The 24,027-nt window shown below is 43.9% G+C and overlaps 2 protein-coding genes across 3 annotated transcripts; both read right to left on the reverse strand.

Moving 5' to 3' along the window:
- Positions 1 to 301: 301 nt before the first annotated feature.
- Positions 302 to 13,546, reverse strand: bsg (basigin). Of its 2 annotated transcripts, none has more exons than XM_056414582.1 (9): positions 13,341 to 13,546; positions 8,106 to 8,456; positions 6,134 to 6,302; positions 5,063 to 5,151; positions 4,517 to 4,653; positions 3,582 to 3,858; positions 1,510 to 1,534; positions 1,351 to 1,415; positions 302 to 1,223 (listed from the first exon to the last, which is right to left on the reverse strand). In XM_056414582.1, exons 1-8 carry the CDS (start codon positions 13,402 to 13,404, stop codon positions 1,355 to 1,357), a joined length of 1,173 nt encoding a protein of 390 aa, XP_056270557.1. In that variant the 5' UTR covers positions 13,405 to 13,546; the 3' UTR covers positions 302 to 1,223; positions 1,351 to 1,354. The 2 variants fall into 2 exon arrangements, with proteins under 2 accessions (XP_056270557.1, XP_056270555.1); XM_056414580.1 differs by having other exon boundaries at positions 1,344 to 1,415.
- A 2,319-nt stretch (positions 13,547 to 15,865) lies between these two features.
- LOC130194374 (E3 ubiquitin-protein ligase RNF126-like) lies at positions 15,866 to 23,335 on the reverse strand. The gene is made up of 9 exons (XM_056415358.1): positions 23,260 to 23,335; positions 20,267 to 20,325; positions 19,606 to 19,666; positions 18,317 to 18,552; positions 18,030 to 18,098; positions 17,873 to 17,942; positions 17,671 to 17,764; positions 17,057 to 17,172; positions 15,866 to 16,967 (listed from the first exon to the last, which is right to left on the reverse strand). Exons 1-9 carry the CDS (start codon positions 23,332 to 23,334, stop codon positions 16,788 to 16,790), a joined length of 960 nt encoding a protein of 319 aa, XP_056271333.1. The 5' UTR covers position 23,335; the 3' UTR covers positions 15,866 to 16,787.
- Between the last annotated feature and the right edge of the window lie 692 nt (positions 23,336 to 24,027).

The raw sequence follows: 24,027 nt of genomic DNA on the forward strand, positions 1-24,027 counted from the left end.
AAGTCTATATGAATAAAGCTAGTTTATATTCTCAACCTCAGAAAGTTCCGGTCCTCATCGGTCAGACTTCACGTTGGGGCTTGAGGACATGCTTTGGACTTCTCCTCCAGCTCTTCTAGTAACGATGCTTTTTGAGATCTTTGACTTATCCATTGACATTTAGTGGCAGGACAATAAATCTCACAAAAATAATGAGCCTCCTCAGCTATGTGGGCCTCGTTGTACGCAGAGCGCATCGACCCGATGTTCCAGGTCGCCCTCGGATACGAGAAGAAGCCGAGCAAGAAAAATCAAAAACGTGTAAAATCAGAAACCTTTATTCAGTTTGTGCCAGTCGTACAACGGCCGGTGATCAACGGTACAACAACGTACACAAGTCTGGCTAGGATCTTTTTAAAAAACTTTTAATCTGTGTAACTCTGCAATGGTAACATCCAATCACACAACACTAATCGGGTCAAATGGAACACGAGCGACACAGAGAGTGAAACACCGTATGGAACGTTGATCTGCTGAGACGTTAAGACCGCGCGTAAAGACTTCAAGTTGCATTTCACAGAAGTAACAGACAGCTCTTGCACTTGATCCATAACAATAGATGTTTATTCTGGATGTGGTATTGGCGACAAAACAAAACAAAAACTCTGGTGACTAAAACTTTTTAGATTTAAAATGTGATTAGAAGAAGAAAAAAGAAAAAAATGTCCAAACTAAAAAAGAAAGCTTGAATTTCTCACGGCAACAAAACTTTGCAGACGTTAAATCTGTATAATTTCTGCATTACACTCGTGATTTGGCAAAATTATAAAACTACGGAAAGGGAGAATTTGCAATGTTGTTGTGAGTGGCAGTGAAGTTTATGACGATCGACGCAACGCGCTTCACAAAGATCGGAGGACATGGAAGCGAAGACGACCGCGAGGTCAGCGTGGGAAACATCCACGGAAAATAACCACAGGGAGGCGTTCCTCACATCGATCGTTTATGATTGCATAACAGACACACACTTTCCTATAACGGCGTTTTAAACTCATGCAATAGTTGGCCCCCGGGGGCCTCAAGCGGAAATGACTTCACACTATGTTCTGTGGCTGCACGATATGGAGAATAAAGAAGAAAAAAGGGCACGAGCACACAAAAAAAAGGGTACTTTTAAAATTGCAGGGCGCACAGCAGACGGTGCCACAACATCTGGATCCTGGAGTCACATCTGGATGTCCCATCTAGAGGATCATTAAAAAAAACATTAAAAACACATTACATGAATGATCAATTAGCCGTTTCACAAATTCTATTCTTGGTGTGTTCCCTATATTTCCAAGTGGAGGTGACCCTTCACTCACCTTTTACCTTTTTAATTGGAATTCCTTTGCCTCAGATTCTTGTCTTTGATATTTTCAGTAGAATTGCTCTTCCTGAAAAACACAAAGAAACAAAGAAACATGAGCTGTGTGCGTAAAAATAAAACATGTAAAAAAGAGACACCGTGAGGATCTCGACTGTACTCACAGGGGAGCGGCTCCTGAGTCGTCGTCTGCCGACGGCCGATAAAGGAAGGAACAAAAGAAATAAGAGACACGGGTCAGTTAAGAGTGCGTCACTCGCGTGAGCAAAGCGTGCCGCTGCCCAGGCCATGACGGTCGCCAACGTTAGAGCGCCTGTGAACCGGCAGAACCGGCGTACGACCTGGGCGGGCGCGGAGGCAGCGATCGCCCCGGAGCAGAGAGCACATATTGATAAAGGGAGGGCTCACTCTGTGGCCAAATGGCGAAACCAGACAAATGTGACTGACGTGGCGACCTCGAGGGTCGCCCGTCGGATGTCATGCACAGAGGTCCAAGATGCAGAGGGAATGACGAATCCTCTCGCTTTTCAACCCGTTCCGTGTCAAAGCGTCGCACCACGCGTCGCATTCGACTATTTCATTGGCTCAAACGCGCGCTTTAAAAACAGGGACCAATAGGAAGCGGCAGGAGGACGTTTAGAGCTCGCTCCGATGGCAGCGCCGGTGAAAGAGTGACCAGGTCTTCGAGCGCATTCCTCTTGGAAGCGGCGTCTATGAAAGCGGCTCGTTCAGACTCCCGTGGCGTTTCTTTTTTTTCCGTCCGCGCCGCCGTCGGCGCAGCTCAACCACTTCAGTCCGACATGCGGCGGTGTCCACTTACCAAAATGCAAAACCAGCAGCGAACGGAGAAGTAAAAAAGAAAAAATTCAAATAATAAAAATTTAAAAAAGTTGCCGTCACAGATCGTTTCCACATAAAGTGGGAGGCTGACTCCTGGTCTTCATTTTTTTAAATTAAAATGTAAACAATAGCAAAAGAAACAAACACAACTAGAACGGGCACTCGGTAGAGCGCATACCTTCGCATATCACAAGATTGGGCATTGAATTATGAACATGTTGGCATTAGTTCCATGCCAATTGGATAAAAATTGACCGCGCTGTGGTAAAAATAAGATGTTGACCTTTTCGTGACCTTAACCTTGACCTCTGACCCGACCGATCCCAAAATCTAATCAAATGGTCCCCGGATAATAACCAATCATCCCACCAATTTCCATGCGATTCGGTTTAATACTTTTTGAGTTATGCGAACAACACGCACGCATACAAATACACGGCGATCAAAACATAACCTTCCGCATTTTCAATGCGAAGGTAATAAGGGTTCATATGGCATGCATGCAGCTACAGCGCCACCTACAGGACGTTCTTTACATGTGTGAGCGTCAGCTCTCGCTCTCAACGCCAGAAAAGGAAAAGTTTGTAACTCAATGGCCGGTTGGAGAGCTGACCGGCGTCTGGACCCCGCCAAAGATTGTGTATGAGGGAAGAGACGCTCCACAACAGAGTGTTTTTGTAGTCCCAAGAACTCCAACAGAGGGATCTCCATCTCAACACGACATTATCGAGTTAAGCTTTCATCTATATCATATAAACAGACAGTGTTTGTAGCTAGCTGCAATGTGAACATGTTCCCTGAATTGCAAATATTTCCTGTAGCCCTGCTGGTTCTGTTGGTATTTTAAATCTAATGCAGAATCTGTCTGCACCATGGACGTTTCGTCGACCCGCAGAAAGTTCTTCTTTTATATTATTCCCAAACGAGGCGTATTCGACCGTCGGGTTCGCGGATGTGAAGCGGAGAGCGCGCCCTTGTACTCGGATCATTGTCCTTTTTAACAGCCGTTCTCAGCCACTGGTGGGGCCCAGAGCCCCCCCTAGTGGGCCAGGGAGGTACTGAAGAAAAAGTTAAAGGAGAAAATGTTCTTTGGTAATTACCGTGGCTAGTTTACTGTATTGCTAAACGGTCTCATGAAGTTACATAACGCAGTAATTAAAGCAACGTGTGAATGAAGTCTACAGTTTGATGCATGTTTGTCTTACTGGAAGTCGAATGACGTTTTTTTTCCATCCACACATTACTGGAGGAGTGCAGGCTGGGAAATGACCGTATGTATAGCATAACAATAAAAATGTCCTTCCTGGTGGATATTTGTCACCTCAACCACTTTAGAGGCTCACTATTTATGACGTGGGTATTTTCCTAAACCTGGGTGATTAGCATAAATACAGACCGTCGGTGATCTCGTCGGGCTTTCTCCTCTTCTCGTAGATGAAGATGATGGTCACCAGGATGATGACCTCGGCGACGATGCCGAGGAAGGGCCAGAGGGCGGCCAACCGGCTGCGGACGCGCAGGTGGATCTTGTCGCTGTTGGTGCCCAGCTCGTTGGTCCCGGAGCAGACGTAGTCGCCGATGTCGTCCTCGATGCTCAGGTCGTCGATGGTCAGCGTGGTCTTGTTGGGGGTGCTCTTGATCTCGTATTTGTCGGTGGTGCCGTTGATGATGGGCTGCGGGTCGTCAGTGAAGGCGATGAATACATCATTTTAACCCTCCTGTTACCTTCAAATAAACTAACATCTTTTACCCTTGAGGTCAGTTGGACTCCAGCTATTTAAACCTCAAGAAAATTATTCTAATTCCAATTAGTTCCCGTGTGTAAGTGTCAGGTATGTGATGTGTGTTGATACCTAAATAGCCCTTAAATAAAAAAGTGTGTAGAAGGCTGCTGTGTAAACTTGTACATGTTTGCCCCTCCCCCGCGTCATGTGTGAACTATCAGTGGTTTGCTGGTTGTGTTTGGGCCCAAAACCTTTTTGAGGATTTAAAAAATTGCATGTTGTCATTATAATGATCTCAATATCATCCAAAACAACCCAAACCGATAAAATAGGTCTATAAAATGTTAATATTTCAGCCTGGGGTCAAATTGACACCAAAGAACACCGATGTGCACGAGTGTGTTCAGGACACTAAAAACATGTAATCATGTTCATCTCATGTTTACCCAGTTGTCCTCTTTAAATAAGGAAAAGTCGTGGAATATGAAACAAAAAAATGATGTCAATCATATATTTTGAGACTTTAAACATCGAATGGGGTCAAATTGACCCGAAAGGCGACATGAGGGTTAAGACCGTCAGAATGCCAGGCTTCAGAGAGGCGTACCGTGAGGACGCCGTCTTCCTCTTTGAACCAGGTCCAGTCGGTGGGCAGCGGGTAGCCGTGGCTCACGCAGACCAGCAGCCCTTTGTCGTTCTCGTTGCCGTGCTCAGAGTGCTTGTAGGCGGAGACGTGGGGAAGAGCTACAGCCGGAGGACAGACATTCAAATTACAAAGTTTAAAGGTTCGTGAATAAATTAACTCTGTATGAAAAGGCACCTTTACATAAACATGTATTCGCGAGTATTCCTTCATCTGATGTGCAGATGACTCGGTTCTCAGCCGTGTTCGGCACGGAATCATTTTCATAACGGTTAATGTATATTAAATAGTAGCGGTGCTTATTGTTAGTGAAAAAACAGAACAGCACAAAACGCTTACAGGAAATTGGATCCATTTGACATTTAATCTTAAGTATATTCTGTATTTTATAGAAGGAAGATACCTAATCTGCAACTAGATATAAAGGCAATATATTGGCAATCAAGGTAGCTAATTACCGCGAAACACGACCGATCAACTTCGAGATGTGATATTAATTACGTGACTTACTTTTGACTTCAATGGTCTTCTTCATCTCGGGTTCGGTGAGGAACACACATTCGTACATTCCTCCAGAAGTGTAAGTGATCTTTTTCAAACTGTGGAAAGAAAGAAAAGGATTTAGGAACACAGAGTGCGTTCTCTTACTGTATAGAGCAGGAATATGAAGGTGCCACTTGTGAGCAATTCAGCTGAAGCCACTTTCACATCAGTGATTAGTTTTCATTTAGCCAAGCAGAAGCCCGTTTCTGTTCAAGGGGCAAAAAAAAATAAAGTTGCTCGTCCATGCGACAAATATTTTACATTTCCCCTGGTAAATCACAATCCCACTTCTGTTTGATGCTGCTGTCCCGCTCTGCCTAATGGGGGAATTAAGGTCAGGGCGAGTGAGCACAGCGCTCAGGGGGGGGGGGGGGGTCATCCCTGCTGCCAAGACTACCGGCAAAGCTGCACGAATGCACGGCCCGTCTCTCTGCTAATCAAGGGCAGCGAATGCCTGAGCGGCGCCCCCAGCCTCGCTGCTAACGGGAGGCAGCCAGCGAGAATGGCGAGAAGGGAGGGGAAGAAGACGAGCAAGATGGAACGTGCGAGGAGGGAGATGGATACCGACTGTAGTAACAGAGCCGGAATGGGACGGCGTAAGAATGGGAAAGGAGGACGACAGCCCAACACGGCTCGCTTGAAGGATAAATATCTTCTACACATCCAGAGGACATCTTCTAGATCGGCGTATTCACCGAGGAGAGCCAACCGCACTGTGGTCTGGAACATAAACAGGGAATTATTCCGCTTTAATTCAATTCAGTTTATTTGTATAGCCCAATTTCACAAATTACAAATTTGTCTCGGAGTGCTTTACAATCTGTACACATAGACATCCCTGCCCCAAAACCTCACATCGGACCAGGAAAAACTCCCAAATAACCCTTCAGGGGGAAAAAGGGAAGAAACCTTCAGGAGAGAACAGAGGAGGATCCCTCTCCAGGATGGACAGATGCTAGCGGGGGGGGAAGATGGCATAACAAAAAAAAGACACACGATTCAAGGCAAACTGCCAGATGCGTCCGGATGGCGACTCACCGGAGGACGGTGGAGGCGGCGGGCTCGGTGGACTTGGAAGCCTCGATGATCTTGCCGTTGTGAAGCCAGTGGGAGCCCTGGATGAGGAGGGAGGGCTCCGTCAGGTTGCAGCTGAGGACGGCGGAGGTCTGGTTCCTGACCTCGACGGGCTCAGCGATGATCGCCAGGGCTTCGGAGGAACAGAGGGAAATATGACTTGGTATTCATCCTTTTCTAAACATAAAATGTCCATCTTAAGAGGCGTTACACACGTGTACAGATTAAGACGTCAGTGCTGCCCGACAAAAAGGCAAAGCCCAGGAATTTATTGTGGATTAACGTGTATTCGACGTCTGTTTTACTATGTGTGTTTTTATTTTCCACACAGAACAATTACAAAACTGACAATGGCAGAAAAATGACAACTGCAGTGTAGTTTGTAGTTGCAGCAGTTATGATTCATAACGGACTTTAAGTTATTGCCATGAAATGTATTATTATCGCCGAGTGCATCATTTTTAGAAGTTGATTTTTTTTAAAGCTCAAGAGTCGAGTACAAGGTGGGCAGGGTGCAATAACTCTACCCCCAGACCACAGCACCGCCATCGTTTCTCAGCCAGGGTGAAAATCTACATTTACAAATATAGATTTTGTTGAGAAACCGGTCGAGTGGTAAGCGGTCAAGTGGAAATCTAAGCAGGATAAGAAACTACGTTCTTTTCACTTGACACAAGTTCTGAACAAATGTCCAGAACTCGGCAAGAAAGATGGAGAGACGCTCCCCAAAACGGGGAGATCTATCACACCGACAGTCGAAGGAGGAGGAGGAGGAGGAGGAGAGGAGGTCATCTAGCAGGTGGAGTATTCTACTACAAGGTCGTTGAGAAAAGAGCTTCTAAAAAACATGCAGAAGAAGCAACGAGATAATCAAAGTATCACCGCCAATCTCATAAGAACTAAATGTGGGTATTGTTGCTTCATCTGGGGGAAGAAATTGATTCATTCTTTAAAAAGTGACAAAATAATCCAGGACCGGAGGCAGAAAGACCCCCATGGCTGAGTGTACTTTTAATAATTAGCTGCCATCTTCTGTGGCGACAGTTCAGTGATTATAAGCCAGAGGAATGGACTACAAGCAACGACAAGGAAAATGCCGAAGTTAGTATTAATTAAGGAAAAGGCTAGGAAAGAATATCTACCAAGAAGCTTTACGAATCCGGAAATCTGACACCCTTTTGTGTTTTTTCTTAAGTATTCGTATTTTGTTCATGTGAAAGACTCCGTTCATCAAGGATCACAATGGAAAGGAGCAGACCAGCTTTAATCCGTTATCTACGACTATTTCAGAAACATTTTTACAAAATTTGACATTTTCTCTTTGTCAAAATCAAATAAGATTTTTTTCTTCAGGAGCCATTTGTTAATTTAAAACCGTAAGCCCAGTATTATATGGCAGTTACATTATCATAGTGGTACCTACGCCGAAGTCTTAAAACAAGAAAGATGAAAAAAGGCATCAGATTGACGACATGTTGACCGGTAAGACAGGAAGAGGGAGGGGCCTCAGGTTTGGATTCTACTACAGGACAAAGATGGACTCTTCTGAAGGGGGAGGGGCCTCAGGTTTGGATTCTACTACAGGACAAAGATGGACTCTTCTGAAGAGGGAGGGGCCTCAGGTTTGGATTCTCCTACAGGATAAAGATGGACTCTTCTGAAGTGGGAGGGGCCTCAGGCTTGGATTCTACTACAGGACAAAGATGGACTCTTCTGAAGTGGGAGGGGCCTCAGGTTTGGATTCTCCTACAGGACAAAGTTGGACTCTTCTGAAGAGGGAGGGGGGGGCGGGGGAGCATCTACTGGGTGAGGCGGGATGGAGAGGGTGCTGGACCAGGAAGCGTGGGAGAAGGCTGCAACGGGAGCTGAACGTCCAGGACGTCGCCGACGGGGGAAGCGGCGGCCACCGTCTCCTCGCTCTTCCCCCGCCACTCACTTTCCATCACAATGACGTTCGCCTGCGAGCGGATCCACTTGATTCTGGGCGACTTCTTCAGCGCGTTGCGGTCGGGGTCGTTGGAGGCGCGGCACTCGTACGTGCCGGAGTCGGCGAGGGCGAGGCCGGCGAGGCGGACGGTGCTGGCGGCGTGCGCCACGTACACGGCGTGGATTCGCACGCGGCCGCCCCGCGCCCCGTCGAAGAGCTGCGCGGAGGCCTCGGCGGGCTCCTCGCCCCCGACGAACCACCACTGCACCTCGGGGACGGGGCTCCCGACCGCCTCGCAGTGCAGCTCCGCGCTGCCGCCGAGCAGCGTCGTCCGGGACAGGGGACACTTGACGAAGCCCGCTGAGCGCCGGTCACAGCGAGCCCAGGTCACGGGTTCATGTCATTCATTTCATATTAGTCGGGTGATTTCATGGATCGGCGAGAGAAAAAGGCCGCGATATGAGACGGGAAGAAGAAAGAAAAAGAAACAAAAGTTAATAAAACACAAATGAAGTGGAGATATGAACGTGTGTAGGAGCAGAATTAGGCATCCAATTATTTTGGGAAGTACCATCAAGATGAAAATAAGAAAACATAAAAAAGCAATTGGGGACAAACGGAGACGATCCAGATAATAAGGGAGCACAACATCGAGCCATACGCTGAGTTTATACTTTATTACGTTCGACAAGCTTCATGAAGGTTATATATATATTTTATTTGAGTTCATAGTGTTTTAGAAAGGTGTTGACTCAATGTTATCATTTGAGGTTTTAATCTGCATTGCATTTATATAGTTTAGTATAAACACTTTTTTTTTTTAAAGAGGTAAATATGACAGTTATTCCCCATTTATTTCCGTCCATGGGAGGAGACTCCCGTCATCTGTTCTGTATCGGTGGATTTGTATGCCAATTTAATTGACCAAATAAAAACAAAAGTTCCTTTCTATCGGTGTTTGTTCACCAGCTGTAAAAGAAAATAACTTAATACTAAAGGTTGGGACTGGGGACAAAAATGCTTGATCAAGACATCCCAAAAGAGGCAGCAGCAACAACAACAACAACATCAAAGCATCCATAAGCATTCCTGTGAAATCAACACAACGACTGAACGAGGACATGAAAAGAAAAGCAGATGAGGTGGAAATGAAAAACATGCAACGCCATAAAAGCGTAAAGATAAATCCAAGAAGGTGGAAGTCGGAGCGGTCATCCTCCTCCGAGAGGCGATCGTTCTCATTGCACAGAGATGCACCAGAATAATACGGGTGACTTATTTTCCAGCTGCGCAATAACGCTCCGACCACTGAATGTTGTGTTTTTCTCATACAGATTAACTTCCTGATGGATTTACTTCTTTTACATGGGTTCTTACACTTGTTGACCAGTGGATTTCCAGGACTTTAAACCAAATTTCCAGGACCAAACTGAAATCTCGGTATAAACATGAAAAATTTAGAAAATCTTACGGCTTACATTTTGAGCGTCTTTCTTTAAAAAACATATTAACCCTCCTGTTACCTTTGGGGTCAATTTCACCCCATTCAATGTTTAACATCTCTTAAAATTTGCTTCATATTTCATGACTTTTCCTAATTTATTGGGGACAACTGGGAAAACATAAAATTCACATGATATGTTTTCAATGTCCTGTACACAACTTATACATTCAATATGAATTCTAATCATTTTCTGGAGGTTTTAATTGCTGGGGTCAAATTGACCCCGAGGGTAAAATATGTTTGTAAATTTGAAGCCAACAGGAGGGTTAATTATTTCAAACTCGGCGTAAATGAACATGTGAGAACAAATTTCCATGACTTTTCCAAAACTTTGATGATTTAAGTTTTTTCCAGGCCTGGAAATGACCATTTTAAAATGCCGTGACTTTTCCAGGTTTCCCGTGACCGTACGAGCCCTGATGTGCGTTTCCTTCTCGGTCTCACGGCGCTCCAGGCGCAGCAGGGGGGCTCGTTTGGCCGCTCGGCGGTCCAGAGAAAAACATTCTCACACAGCCGGCGTGTTCCCCTCAGAAGAATCCTCAGCCAACAACAAGCAGAGTAAGAACGGGGCTCAGGGCGCCGAGCACCAATATGAAAACAGCGCCCATGGAAAACGAGCTGATCCTCACATATCAGGTTTTTTTCTCTCCCTTATATTTATTTTTGTCCGCGCCCTTTTTCTAACACTCCCTTTATTACGATACATCGAATTTTGTGTTGGAGAAGTTCCACCTACAAAACACGACCGATAAAAACTGTCAGCAAAAGTCAATAAAAGACAAAACAGGCAGACGTGTGAATGTGTCAACAAGACATGTGACCTTCAGAGATAAGTGACCTCAAGGTCACCTTCGCACATACGCTGAAGAAAAGTTCAAAAATGAATATGCCCTCGTCCTAACTGTAAAAGCACATGAATCCTGACCTCCTGACCCGTTGCTCTTTAACAAGAGAACCAGCCATGAGTTTGAGGCCTTTCAGAGAAAAAGTTCCATAGTTACCTTCACATTGAAAATACGGAAGGTTATGTTTTGATCGCCGTGTATTTATTTATTTGTATGCGTGTTACTCGCACAAGTCAAAAAGTATTAAACCGAATCGCATGAAATTTGGTGGGATGATTGGTTATTATCCGGGACCCATTGATTAGATTTTGGGATCGATCGGTCAAAAGTCAGGAAAGGTCAAAATCTCTTTTTGAATACGCATGAAATTTGGTGAATTGATTGGTTTTTATCAGGGACACCATTTGTATATTTTTGGTTCAAATCGGGTCAAAGTCATGAAAAAGGTCAAATCTTTTTTACCACTAGTTTATTCTTATTTTATCATGCTGCTGTCACACAAAATGGTTGCCCTGAAAAAACATGCCCATCACCACACAGGAAAAACATATTTAATGCGAGTGCGTTTATAGAAAAAACTGTTGCATCTGCATAAACATCTACATTGAGTTTATTCCTATAAACAATTCAACCAACAAAAATTAAACATATTTTAATTTGTAAAATGAGAGGAGAAAACCAGAAAACTCTTCATTGAGTAAAAAAATTTGTTTATTCTTCATTTCACCAGTTGGTTGAAAAAAGTTCAGAAGGAATTTACCAGGAAAAAAAAAAAAACTTCCTTTTTGGGAAAAAACCAAAACACTTGAAGGCAATACTTTAAATAGAAAGTTAATGTTTTCAATAATTGATTGCTTTGACAATTTGAAAACAGAAACAGGAGATGGAGGGCGAAGGCTTGAGCATTGTTTCAAGAGATGATATTCGACTGACCCAAGGCAGACTGAAAAACAGAAAAAGAGTGTTTTGAAAAGCACTCGTCCCTTTGGCCCCATCTGTCTTTAGGCCGGAGATCTGCCACTTTGTGACTGATCTACACACAGGCCAAAAACCTGTCAGCCTGCCAGGCATTCGTAGAGAGCAGGTGAAGCAGCTGGGAACTCAAAGCTAGTCAAGAACAGAAATGTTCAAGACCAGTTACAAAATGAGTTAGACTAAAGCCCAGTCCTGAAATAGATTTGTCTTTTTCACATACAGCCGTATCCATCGGCCGTGTGACACACTTTATGTCAACGTTAAGGCAAGCTGAAAGTCAGGAGGAAATAACATTTTACGCGGAGCCGTCGTAAATAAAGCGGTAAACATTCAGTGCCATTAAGGCTCCTGAAGTAATAAAACTCAACTCGGCAAAGGAAGCTCAAACCAACATCGTTCCAATTCAAATGGATTACAATGTACGGTAAAATGTGGCAATACTAAGAAAACACGAGTACAATGACAACCAAAGCGGTCCCCTTGGTATAAATGTGGTATTATTCCATGCTTTGATTTCATTAAATTCTTCGAACAATGATGATTGCGAGGTAGCAATAACAAAAGAGGGCAAATAAACAATTAGGCATCCCTGTGAATATTGCTCCCACCTAACTAATTCCCATGGAGCGTGGCTGTTTTGACACGTCTGGATATTTTTTCCATAATAGCTGCCGTCTCGATGCGGACACACGTCACAGCGCCACCAAAGTACTGGTTGTGATCACTGTCACCACGCAAGGAGAGCTCTGTGTGTGTGTGAATAACATGTAGCCCAGTAACGTAAATGTAAAGTGTGTGTGTGTGTGTGTGAATAACATGCAGCCCAGTAACGTAAATGTAAAGTGTGTGTGTGTGTGAATAACATGCAGCCCAGTAACGTAAATGTAGTGTGTTTGTGTGTGAATAACATGTAGCCCAGTAACGTAAATGTAAAGTGTGTGTGTGTGTGAATAACATGCAGCCCAGTAACGTAAATGTAGTGTGTGTGTGTGTGTGAATAACATGTAGCCCAGTAACGTAAATGTAAAGTGTGTGTGTGTGTGTGTGAATAACATGTAGCCCAGTAACGTCAATTTAGTGCATGTGTGTGTGTGTGTGTGAATAACATGTAGCTCAGTAACGTAAAAGTAGTGTGTGTGTGTGTGTGAATAACATGTAGCCCTGTAACGTAAATGTAAAGTGTGTGTGTGTGTGTGTGTGTGTGTAACATGTAGCCCTGTAACGTAAATGTAATGGAGGACGTCGGTACTCGTTAGATGGATCAGGTCTACTGGCTCAAAGTCCAAATATAAATGGACTCTGGAACCAGAACCATAACCAGACACCAGCTCTGGCGGCCTGGACCTGTGGGAGGCTCAGTGCTCACGTCACAAGCTCGTGCTCCGGTTCAGAGAACACGAAACTCGTAACAAGAGGATTTAGGTGTATTTTTAAAGTGAGGGGTGTAACAGTTAAAATTACAGTGAACGTCCGTTAAATTACTAACGGACGGGATCCCTTTAGTAGCATTACGCAACTAATTACGAGGTTTTCGTGGTCCACCATATTTTAAATTACCGTCGGACCTCACGTGACACGATTCCTTAACACGAGAAAACAACCAAATATGATCAATATCGTCCGCGTAACGCTTTAAAAAAATATATAGTATAGTAACGAAACGGTCGGTTAAACCGCCGAAGTGCAAATTAGCTCAATCTTTCGCCAGCGACGACAACGAAATGTCGCTTATGTGTTGTGACCGTTTCTGACTCAACACCGCGAGAAAATGGTGGAATAACGGCCGTTACAAACAAAGATGTCTGACAAACACAACGTTAAGAGAGCAAGTATCGGCACGAGCGTTTTAAGTGACATATTCGTGGTGGAGCAAAGTCGAGCTACATCTTCAAACCAACATGGCTGACACGCAACTCGTACCTGTGGATGCGTTGGCTCGCCAACAGCCCAGCAGCAGGGCGCTGACAGCCCAGAGGAACTTCATGGTGGACAATTGTTTTATCGTTAAATAAATCGTCGAGTAAACGCGACGACGGGGACGAATCCTCTTCTTCTCCTTCCGCTTTATCGCCGAGGTGAAGGAGCTGAACGTGCCACTGTGGAGTCGGTCGTCCTCTGGGTTGCGCCGCACGTACTCGCCCTGGACAGCACGTACGCGTGACGCGTTGTTTGGGGGCGTGGTTACGTCAAAAAGAGAGCAATTGAAACTGATCACATTCGTTATGCAATGCAAAGCATAGGTTAAATTTAATTATTTTAATTTTTTTTAATCAGTGATAGGTGATTTTTATTTGCCACGAATAAGTGTATTATATATTTCTCTTAAAAAGGTATGTAATTAAGTCATACAATAACTAGAACGGGCACTCGGTAGAGCGCATACCTTCGCATATCACAAGATTGGGCATTGAATTATCCCTCCTGTTACCTTTATATTTACTGACATATTTTACCCTTGAGGTCAATATGACCCCAGCAATTAAAAAAAAAAGAAAATTATTAGAATTAATATTTTTTTTTAAGTGTTTAGTGTACTATTGTTGTTGTTTGTTTGACGACCAACAGACATATTAATTAAACATTGAATCGGGTCAAATTGACCCGAAGGCATCAGGAGGGTTAAGAACATTTTGGCATTAGTTGCATGCCAATTGGATAGAAATTGACCACGCTATGGTAAAAAGAAGATCTTGACCTTTGACCCAATCGATCCCAAAATCTAATCAAATGGTCCCCGGATAATAACCAATCATCCCACCAAATTTCATGCGATTCGGTTTAATACTTTTTGAGTTATGCGAGTAACACGCATACAAATAAATAAATAAATACACGGCGATCAAAACATTACCTTCCGCATTTTCAATGCGAAGGTAATAATTATGTTTCTGTTAAGTAGCTCTTTTCTTTTGGAAAGCAACACATTTCCTATCGCACGCTGACGGGATTAACATTCACATCAGCCATATACAAAATAAAAGCCTCTGAAGGAATGTCACTCAGTTGTCAGTGTGTGAGAGCAAAGACTGAAAGAAAATATCTGCAATATTTAAAGACTGAATTGTGAGGTTTTCATCTCCTCGGCTAAATGTTACAGTGCTAAAGTCAAGATTCTAGTGTCTTGTTTCATCCAATAGAAAACAAGGACTCTGTATGAATGAGACATTACACCCAGCACAGCATTCCAAGAAAAATCAATGCTGAGTTAAAGAGTGATCACATCTACAAATAAGTATGCCTGTTTTGTTTATGAATAAATAAATAAAAATCAATAAATCCAGATGTGCCAATGCTTCTTGAAATGCTGCCAACCTATTGGAAATCTGTTTGAATGTAGGTTCACATCATCTAATTCCACTTTAAATTCAGGTTGCAACCCTGAAAAGAAAGAACACCTACACATTAGTTTTAAACTTCTAGATCTAAACTTTAAATCTGTAGTAGCTACATTTTAAAACAGCTGGGCATATCCCAAGGTACATAGTTGAAAAAAAAGGCACAAAAGCTCACAATAAACAGAATATTGATCTATTTCACATTGTAAAGCGTATCCACTCGTCATCTAGCGAGACCAAAAACATCCATAACAATCCTCTCGGATGAAAAGGCCTTTGAACCCAAACCCCAGAGGAGAAGAGGTACAATGAAGAGGAAATGTGTGCAAGGCTAAACAATGAGCGGAAGCAGAATTTATTTGCTTATCGATAACATTTAATAGGAAAGTACCCCATTGAAAGACGTAATAGAAACCCTGTTTACTATATACGTGCCTTTGAACTAAGGCCGCATTTTGAAATCTCAGAACCGACTGCATTGAAACTATTGTTATTCTGAAAGGGGAACATTGGGCGCATACTGGGGGTACTTGCCACAACCCAAAACTCACAAAATTTGGTAAGCTTTGTGATATAGACGCCAAATTTGGGGAAAAGAACATGTCTCTCTAGCGTCCCCTGGAAGTTTGACCTGCGACGCCCCTCACCCAGAACGTCCGATTGACTTGAATTTGTTTACACATGTCAATCTCCACCATCTCTACAAAAAAGCTTCTCAGACCGCGAAGCTCCGCCTACTTAGATTTTCAAGAAAAACACATAATCGCGAGGTTGTCTACACTTCAGACACATGATGCATGTATACGTTCGTAGTGCTCGGTGGTTCTAAGAGTCTGTGAGATGTCACAAAGGGGACAAATAATCCAGACTGGGAAACACAAAACAGCACAGCTCCCATCTGACAAAAAAAACATGTATATATTTGTATTCGGAAGAACAAGTGACTATTACCTAATTTACCATCCCAATTCTTACATTTTGGTTCGTGGCAGTTTTTTTATTTATGACTGAGCTCCATTATCGGGTCCAACCACAGCATCAAATGTCTTTCAGTACCTTGTACGACTGCCGACGCTCTCGATTAGACCTTAAAAGAGTGACACACACACATTTTGAGTGGTAGCACACAAAAACAGCTTTATTTTCATATCACTATTTTCTTTTTGACACAATCATACTGCAAATCAATAGTCAACTTCAGAAAATCCTTTACTTTTAAAATCCCCCAAAAATACTTTGACAAGTTTCTGAGTGTTTTAGATTTGCTGATCACAAAATCTGTGCGAATGTAATTTCTCGATGATATCCGCATCAATACCCAAACGGCACAGAATTACTGAAATTTACCACATCATTTCAAGTGCAAACATGTGTACCTGTGTGGCGTCAGGTAATAATTTCAATAAATTTAGATTAAGAATAAAATTGAGAGTCAAATGTAGTATCATTCTAAATAAAGAAGAAACTTGTAAGAGTGCACTACAGTGCACTTTGGGTCATATTATCTGTGAGATATGAATACTAATTATAAAAAAGGAATACATGTACAGTTCTTTTTGCTTCATGAGCAAAAAAAGTGGGTCATTTCAAATTTCACACAGTCTGGATTAAAAAAAAAGAAAGAAAGGAAGAAAGAACCACGACTGTCTCGTTGTCCCGAGTCTTTTACCTTTGGATTCTTTTGTTCTCTCGTCCCGTGGGAGGCGACTTCAGGCAGATCGAGGCCCCTTGAAGTCTCCGCGGCTTCTCTACATCCTCCCCGACAGAAGCTGCGCTCCGGGGCTCCGTCCTTCCTCTGTTCGGACCCCGGGCGAAGACGATGGGCGCAACAGGACGGGGAGGAAGGACGTGAAACCTGGCGTATCAGGTTCCCCCCCCCCCACAATCAGGCTCGAGATGCACTCGGGTCTCTGACCTTCAGCGGGGAGAGACTGGAGGTCACCGCTCCGAAGAACAGCAGCCCAGGAGCGATGAGCAGCTCGCAGGGCGACGAGGACTAAACGCCCCCCCCCACCCCCCCAATCCCCCCCCTCTAGGAGTTATCAGTGGAATTCTCGTTGCTGGCCGAACTCGAGGACTGAGGAGTCGAGGAAGATGAGGAGGCGGAGGAAGAGGAGGAGGAGGAGGTAAAGTTCATCCCTGAGAGTTCTGGAGGGTTCGTCGCCGTGTTCTGTCCACACAAGCTTTTCCTGCACACTGGACACGTGTCATGCTGGAGAGAAAGAGTGAGAGAGGGGGTGGTAAAAAAGGGTGCCCATTGTGTTGTACTTTAAGTAGCGGGAGCTTTCGGATGTTGAATACCTGTTCCAGCCACGGGACTATGCAATCATTGTGGAACATGTGATTGCACGGGAGCTGCCTCACATTTTCTCCGACACTGTAATCTTCTTTACACACTGGACATTCCAGTCCTGAAACTGAGCGAGAGACGGTTAGAAATTAACCATCAATGTTATTTAGAAATACATTAGTCATTAGTAGACACAGTAAAGTTTCAAACGAGACGGAATACTGAATATGATCTGATCTGTAATCCGAATATGAAGAAGACGCCGTCTACCAATTCTCAGATAATGATTTTAAGACGACTAAACATGCATCTTGTAGTAGATTATCAAATAAGTGCACCGTTTGAGTTACGCGTCGGAAGCAAATGTTTTCTTACAGAATTATGCATTTGAGCGCTCGTGAATTATTAACTCAAGTCTCTGGTGAGATGCTTCAAAAGAAACATTCTTATGTTAAAAGCCCAGCTCGTCTGGCAAAATGATATTTGCATTACATTTGAACTGCAATATGACAGCATGCAACCATTCCTTTTAAGGAAAACTATACTGCTGTTCAGATTTGCAGCAGACATCCTCAGAAAACAAGTCATAAAACATTCAGTTACACTCTTTAGTTTTTTTACTTACCAACGTGCTCCTCTGTAATTTGTACTGTAGGAAGAGTTTTTATTTTATCCCTATCGGCGGGCGGAGGCCCCGTGTTCTCAAACTGGTTTAATAGCTAAATACGAGAGCGGGACAAAGATAGAAAATAAATTACAACCAACATTTTGGAATAAGCACAGCAATCACTTCAAAAACATTTTTAAAAAAGGTTTCTGAAAAATACCTGAGTTATAATTGCGTCTAGTCCATTAGCCCCCCAGGCATAATCCATAGGATTAGAGTGAAGAACACCCCTTTAAGAAAGGAGTCGAACATTAGAGCAACCAAGAGGCATGAAGACTTGCTTTCTGGTTAAATATAAGTGGGTCTCAGACACTCACCAGGGTCCAACACCGATATTTGGCATTGCAGTGGGTGCAATGATTCCATTCACTAGTTGCTGGATGATTCTACAAAAGAGAAGATACAGCTGTGATACAGATGTGTTGATAGAAACAAAGGTTCAACCTGGAATGCCCATGTTTTTGTACAGAAGTAACCAATGGGAACCACAGTGTCTTTTAAATTGGTCCAGTTTTGATCATGAACACGATCAAAAATAAGTTCCATGGCGAAAAATATCCTTTAATGAACTAATTAGGTCGTGACAGCCTTCACCAAGACGTACCCCTCGAGGGTCGGAACTCCCTCCTGCCTCCCCGCTTGCCGCCTCGAACCATGACGACTCCTCGGTTGCCTGGCGCCGTACCGTTGCCGCGACGCCGTTTCCCTTTCTCGCCTGTTTTCAGCGTCCCTGTTGTCCTCCACTCCCTGTCCGGCCCCGAAGTCGAAGCGGTCGTCAAAGACGCCCAGGGCAAACTGGCCGTAGCCAGAAGGGAATGTGAACAATTGCTGGTCCGGATTCTGGGAGAAAAACGGGTGAAAGCACACAATGACATTGTGGAATCTTGTCTGTAGAAACCGGGGAAGCTTTGTGATCTCGCTTCATATACACAACTGTTTATTGCCGATACAAAAACACCCGAAGCGTTACGAGTTCTGTTGACTGTCGGGTCACATTTAAACCCACTGGAGATGAGTGCTGGCATCCATATTCTCCTTGTTTACCGAGACAACAGCATCCTCACAGCCATAATACAGTGGGTCCTCCTCCTCCCCCCCCCCCTCCCCCTCTCCTCCTCCTCCTCCATCACTTTAACATGCACTTTAACTTAAACACACGTCACTTGAAACACACACCTAAACACTTTAACGTTATTTGTTGTCCGAGCACTTTATCTTTATTTTTATCTATCTTTATCTTATACTTAAGTTCACTGTTGCTGTCGCATTGATTGTTGTTTGTCATGTCTAAATGTTGCACCTTCCGCCAAAAAAAAAAATCCTCGTTTGTGTAAACATTCCTGGCAATAAAACGGTTTCTGATTCTGATAATTAGTTTAAAAACAGCCCAATCACTTAAAATAATATCACTTTAAACTTTGGTCATTGGCAACCCAGAGGTGACCATCATGTGCAGTAGAACATCAAATAAATGCTAATGGTAGCTATTTTAGTAAATTTTGATATGATACAACAGTGTAGATCACAGGTGTCAAACACAAGGCCCACGTCATTTTATGCAGCCCCTGGCGGTTTGAAAGACACATGATCACCGTTATATCCTGTGCTTTTATTTTGAAGGTTACAAATTAAATTGGATATAATAAGAAAAATGTTCTTGTGTACAATAGTTCTACTCACGAATAAACAATAATCAAATGCAAAGAGAGTTATTTAACAATATATTCAGGAGTAGTTTATACACCGCTTCAGTGACACCGGCCCTTTAAGAGGCGGCATGATGCCGATATGGCCCACGGTGAAGGTGAGCCTGACGCCCCTGGTGTAGATGGACCGAGAGAGAGGGTGTGTGTGTGTGTGTGTGTGTGATAGAGAAAATAATCGGATAGAAACCTCAAATGGTTGCTGGTTCTGGGGCCCGCTGGAGATGGCAGACGTGGAGACGTTGTCAGCGCTGAACAGAGGACAAGTAGTTGACAGTTATTTCTCAGTGATACTAAGGTTTAATAGTTTCCAATCATGAACTTGAGGGTCTTATATTTATTTGATCTAATTTCTTCCCTTTATCCGTGCCACTTAACCATCTGATTTCACATGAAATGTATTGTTGCGATGCCATTTTAACGGAAATAACTTGAATTTCCGTGACAATAGTTACAAAAAGGGGATAGAGGACCGACTGTAATAAATATTATATTACGCTGTAAAAAAAAAAGAAGCAGCAATATGTATTGTGACTGCTCTACGCAGCTTCACAATGGCATCGATTAGCATAAGTATATCAACGCATCATAACACTATTTGGTTTTAATGTTCTTTAATGCTAAATATCAGCTACTGTATGGTCAGAATCAGCTTCTTTGACCAAGTGTGAGGAATGTGACGCTGGTCGGCGCATGTTGGCGAGTAACAGCTGTTAGGAATGGCGGCCAAACAAACAGAGACACGGGTTTAAAAAGGCAACGCATTGTAGGAATATTATTTTACGGATATCTTTTTAATCCATAATGAACGGTGGCAGTCTAGAACAGTCGTAAAGGAAATGTATACACACCGTCTCTCCTCCAGCAGTTCCTCGATAAACCCAGAGTCACATCTCGGACATGTATACTCCTGGAAACAAACAGAGGACTCATCAGAACATTCCCAAATATCTACTTTTACAAAACAGCTGCATCACTCATCATGTAAACCTGTGAAAAAGACCATGAGCGTGTCACAGTATGCAGCAAGCGAATAAAGCAACACATTTCTATCACCACACACACACACACACATCAACAATCTGACCAAGAGAGCTAAGGGTCTGAATGTGGATCTGGAGCTTTTACCTGCCACAGACAACAATTAGTTGCCTTGTAATTGGCAGGTGTCAACAAGTCACCTGTTCTCCGATGGCGTCGCGTCATCTATTGGGACACGATTGAAAGCGGCCTGAGCGGCGGTCAGTTTGATGAGGGAACGCCATCAACACCAAGGACAGGGGATGCAAACCAGCGTATGAAGCCCAACAACTCCAGAAAGAGGCGGAGCTTCTTCCCTCAGGATGTCAGACTGCTTAACTCATTATGCACACACACACACAGTCTCTCACTCACTCACACACACACACAGTCTCTCACTCACACACACACACACAGTCTCTCACTCACTCACACACACACAGTCTCTCACACACACACACACACAGTCTCTCACACACACACACAGTCTCTCACTCACACACACACAGTCTCACACACAGTCTCTCACTCACACACACACACACATACAGTCTCTCACACACAGTCTCTCACTCACACACACACACATACAGTCTCTCAGACACACACACACACACACATACAGTCTCTCACAGTCTCTCACTCACACACACACATACAGTCTCTCACACACACACACATAGTCTCTCACACACACACACACACACACACACACACAGTCTCTCACACACAGTCTCTCACTCACACACACATACAGTCTCTCTCACACACACACACACATAGTCTCTCACTCACACACACACACATAGTCTCTCACACACACACACAGTCTCTCACACACACACACAGTCTCTCACACACACACAGTCTCTCACACACACACACAGTCTCTCACACACACACACAGTCTCACTCACACACACACACACACACACACAGTCTCTCACACACAGTCTCTCACTCACACACACACATAGTCTCTCACACAGTCTCTCACACACACACTCACACACACACACACACACACACACACATAGTCTCTCACTCACACACACATAGTCTCTCAGACACACACACACACACACACACATACAGTCTCTCACACACACACACACACACACACACACATACAGTCTCTCAGACACAGTCTCACTCACACATCTCACACACATACAGTCTCTCACACACACACACACATACAGTCTCTCACACACATACAGTCTCTCACACACACACACACACACACATACAGTCTCTCACACACACAGTCTCTCTCACTCACACACACACACACTCACACACAGTCTCTCACACACACACATACAGTCTCTCACACACACACACACAGTCTCTCACACACACACACACATACAGTCTCTCACACACACATAGTCTCTCACACACACACACACAGTCTCTCACACACAGTCTCTCTCACTCACACACACACACAGTCTCTCACACACACACAGTCTCTCACACACACACACACACAGTCTCACACACACACACACACAGTCTCTCACACACACAGTCTCTCACACACACACACACACACATAGTCTCTCACACAGTCTCTCACAGTCTCTCACTCACACACACACATAGTCTCTCACACAGTCTCACACACACACACACACACACATACAGTCTCTCACACACACACACACACACTCACACACAGTCTCTCACACACAAACACACATACAGTCTCTCACACACACACACACACAGTCTCTCACACACACACACATACAGTCTCACTCACACACACACACAGTCTCTCACACACACACACACAGTCTCTCTCACACACACACACACACACAGTCTCTCTCTCACACACACAGTCTCTCTCTCACACACACACACAGTCTCTCTCTCACACACACACACACACACAGTCTCTCACACACACATAGTCTCTCACACACACACACACACAGTCTCTCTCACACACACACACAGTCTCTCACTCACACACACACACAGTCTCTCACTCACACACACACAGTCTCTCACTCACACACAGTCTCTCACTCACACACACACAGTCTCTCACACACACACACACACACACACACAGTCTCTCACTGACACAGTCTCTCACTCTCACACACACACGCACGCACACACACACACACACAGTGGTCCTTTCTAAACCTTCATTCCGACAGGAACAATGTGTCAATCCACTATATTTTGTGTGGTTTTTAAATGTCATAATAACCAGAATTCAATGTCTTCTCTCGTCGTGCATGGTGACACACCTGCAGCTCCATGACGGATCATTCTAGCCACAGACAGCCACTGGTGAGCGTCAGTGAATGGCAACAGACAAAAACAGGGACGCAGTGGCATCGTTGCTGCTGGATCGTTCGCATACGTGGGTCACAGTCTGGCTCACAGAGTCAGGCCGGTCTTGACAGCGTTTCTCTAATAAATAAACACCCGTAAGTGGAGGCGAGCAGTGTCCGTTACCAGTTATTGCGAGATAACATCAGCTAGCTAGCGTTACCAGTTAGGCCAAAAAACCACACGTGAACTTATAAACCAGCCAATGTGGTTGTAATATTACACAAAAGTTGTGCTCCGTTTGTAACGACTACGCAGTTCGTGAATGTGCGCGGATGGATCCGCTGCTTAAGATAACACGCCGGGGCTAACGCCGGATAGCGTGAGCGAGAAAAGCGGGCTAATACCGTTAGCATGCGATCAGTTTGGCCCCGCCGCCATTTATATTTAAATTAAAGTAACGACAACGCCAACCGGTGTTTCGCTTGTCCGGTTGTCCCCGTCTTTGATTTCTGTACACGGTACTTACGGGAAGCCGAGGACTAATCTCCGCGGAGCATCTGTGGCAGAAGAACCGGCTGGGCCATAGAGGAGCTTCCGCCATCTTTAACCACTAAACAGGTAGAGGGGAGGAAGGACTACGGAGCACCGGAAGGGTCAAAACCCTCCGCGAAAACACGACGACCGTGTGACTGAATTATGCAATACGCAGCAAAAACACTCTAAAAATATACTACATATATGAAGAATATGTAATTACAATTTTCGATCGATTATACTTACTGTATATTGTATTACAGACTACGATTAATGTGATATTTCAAAAAATTACAATCAATTAATTGTTTCACAATTGGTGTAAATATAATACATTAATGAAACTGATTATTGTTTATTATTACTGTGAAGAGTTGGAGTATTAATTTATAATCATTTGAAAAACACTAACATGCGTATGTGGTACAGAAGATCGCCACACGGTGGCGCTTTTGTGCATCACTTGTTGTTGAAGAGTGTCACTGTATTTCACAATGTACTCAGGCACTGAGGAGACAATGCACTTCTTGGTCAATTTCCTTTAGAATCTATGAGATTATATTAATATTATATGTTGGGGCAAACCGGGTTAAGATGTTCTGAATTCCTCCCCCTAACAAAAGCTGTATAGTGATTCACCACTGAGCTTGTGTCTTATCCCTGCAGGTTCAGGGCCGCCAGCTCTCCCTCTTCACATATGAAGCAGAGATGTGTTTTTTACAATCTGGCACAATTTTGGATTTATTTTTGACACATTTAA

This window comes from Pseudoliparis swirei, chromosome 5, assembly GCF_029220125.1.
Source record: "Pseudoliparis swirei isolate HS2019 ecotype Mariana Trench chromosome 5, NWPU_hadal_v1, whole genome shotgun sequence".
Lineage (NCBI taxonomy): Eukaryota > Metazoa > Chordata > Actinopteri > Perciformes > Liparidae > Pseudoliparis > Pseudoliparis swirei.

Coding starts and splice junctions, on each gene's coding strand:
- bsg (XM_056414582.1), bottom strand. CDS start 13,404: ATGAAGTTCCTCTGGGCTGTCAGCGCCCTGCTGCTGGGCTGTTGGCGA. Junction 1,535..3,581: donor GCCCGACGAGATCACCGACG/GTCTGTATTTAT, acceptor GGCCGTCGGCAG/ACGACGACTCAGGAGCCGCT. Junction 1,416..1,509: donor GACTCAGGAGCCGCTCCCCT/GTGAGTACAGTC, acceptor TGTGTTTTTCAG/GAAGAGCAATTCTACTGAAA.
- LOC130194374 (XM_056415358.1), bottom strand. CDS start 23,334: ATGGCGGAAGCTCCTCTATGGCCCAGCCGGTTCTTCTGCCACAGATGC. Junction 18,553..19,605: donor AGAACCAGCAACCATTTGAG/GTTTCTATCCGA, acceptor TTTTTCTCCCAG/AATCCGGACCAGCAATTGTT. Junction 17,765..17,872: donor TAGACGCAATTATAACTCAG/GTATTTTTCAGA, acceptor TCTCGTATTTAG/CTATTAAACCAGTTTGAGAA.